Source organism: Cebus imitator, unplaced genomic scaffold (assembly GCF_001604975.1).
Source record: "Cebus imitator isolate Cc_AM_T3 unplaced genomic scaffold, Cebus_imitator-1.0 Scaffold585, whole genome shotgun sequence".
Classification (NCBI taxonomy): Eukaryota; Metazoa; Chordata; class Mammalia; order Primates; family Cebidae; genus Cebus; species Cebus imitator.
Window position 1 is genome coordinate 768,560 of NW_016107900.1, and position 1,699 is coordinate 770,258.

The 1,699-nt window shown below is 40.8% G+C and overlaps 1 protein-coding gene across 8 annotated transcripts in view; it reads right to left on the reverse strand.

The window, feature by feature from the left end:
• Positions 1–1,699, reverse strand: part of KLHL13 (kelch like family member 13) — a 196,721-nt gene that overhangs the window by 4,418 nt on the left and 190,604 nt on the right. For all 8 annotated transcript variants that reach the window (XM_017516417.1, XM_017516416.2, XM_037734206.1 and 5 more), the window contains one exon: positions 434–547. In XM_017516417.1, coding sequence (XP_017371906.1) covers positions 434–547 — 114 coding nt within the window. The remainder of the gene's footprint in view (positions 1–433; positions 548–1,699) is intronic.

Consider the following 1,699-nt stretch of genomic DNA (forward strand, 5'->3'; position numbering starts at 1 on the left):
AGACAGAGTCTTGCTCTTTTGCCCAGGCTAGAGTGCAGTAGTGCAATCTTGGCTCACTGCAACCTCTGCCTCCAGGATTCAAGTGATTCTCCTGCCTCAGTCTCCCAAGTAGCTGGGACTATAGGCACACACCACCATGCCCAACTAGTTTCCTTGTATTTTTAGTAGAGATTGGTTTTTCACCATGTTGGCGAGGATGGTCTTGATTTGCTGCCCTTGTGTTCCATATGCCTCGGCCTCAAAAACTGCTGGGATTACAAGCGTGAGCCACCAGGCTCAGCCTAATTTTTGTATTTTTAGTAAAGACAGGGTTTCACCCTGTTGGTCAGGCTGCTCTCAAACTCCTGATGCCTGAATTATTATTATTACTACCATTATATAGAAAGAGTTAAAAGCTTATATGTTATATTGTGTTCACATGATACTTGTTTACCTGAAATATACATCACTCCTCCATACACAGTTCCAGCATGGCCATAGTGGGGCTCACTCATTTTGGCAACATAGGTCCACTCATTTGTTCTCGGATTGTAACATTCTACTGTAGCTGTTAAAAAAAAAAAAGGAAATGATTTTTAACTTCAGATTTAACAACTAATTATTTTTATCTTATGTGAAACAGTAATAATATCCAAACACTTGAAACATATCTAATATAGCTATGAGAGATATGTGAAAGACTTTTGGGGGAGCTCTTATAGTAATTATTGAGACTATAGTAATAAGATAAACCATTAGTACATGTTACATTAGAATAGTGTAAGAATCTAACACATTTCTGTCATTGCAGAAATCACTAAGATTTAATCCGTAATCCGCTTACATCTTTATAATTTGACATTTCTCTATTTTCTTTGCTCTAAAACAGGAAGAAAGGATGAAAAAAATCAAAAGGAACAAAAAGCTCCTCAATTCTGGATCCCATGTTGACGGAAACAAACGTTAATACATAAGAAGCAAACTGTTACATGGAGAATGAAAGTGTTCACACTACTTGGTTTATGTTCCAAAGCCCACTGCTTTAGTTCATATACAGACTATAAAATGGACACTAATAATACTTTCTCTACATTTATACTTTAAAGCTAATAGTTTGTATATACCCACCATCATTGCAGCCAGTACTACTCCTTTTTTATTTTTATTGCACTTTAGATTCTGGTGTACTACCCTTAACCTGAAGATGGCTGGCAGCATAATATAAAGTTAGTATCTTTATTAAGAATACTTCCTGTCAGTAATATATTTATCATCTTTAACATAATGTATTTTGGAAATGTGACCTCAACTCACTTAAGTATCTTTCAGTCAGTCTGTTATAACCTCAACAACAGAACAATGTCACAGAAGATGGCCGTTTAGGAACAGCTCAGGATTGCAGCTCCCAGTGAAAGCGCAGAGGGTGAGTGGACGCCGTGTTTTTATTGCCCACAGACTAGGAAATTCCCAGGCAGAGGAACTCCACGGTCGCCAGCGCGGCTGTGCCGGCCAGTGACGCTGCTTTGCCCCTCGCGGCTGCTTTGTCGGCGCCCCGGAGCCGCGATTCTCCTTACAAAATACACCGGTCCGGGTGCCCTTTTGGCTGGCGATTGGAGCCACGGGAAGTCGCCCATTCGCCGGTTCAAAAAGGGGACTGACAAAAAAAAGCGCCACAAACGTCAGTGCCGCTGTTTAAGCCAGCGCAGTGAGTGGCCGCAGG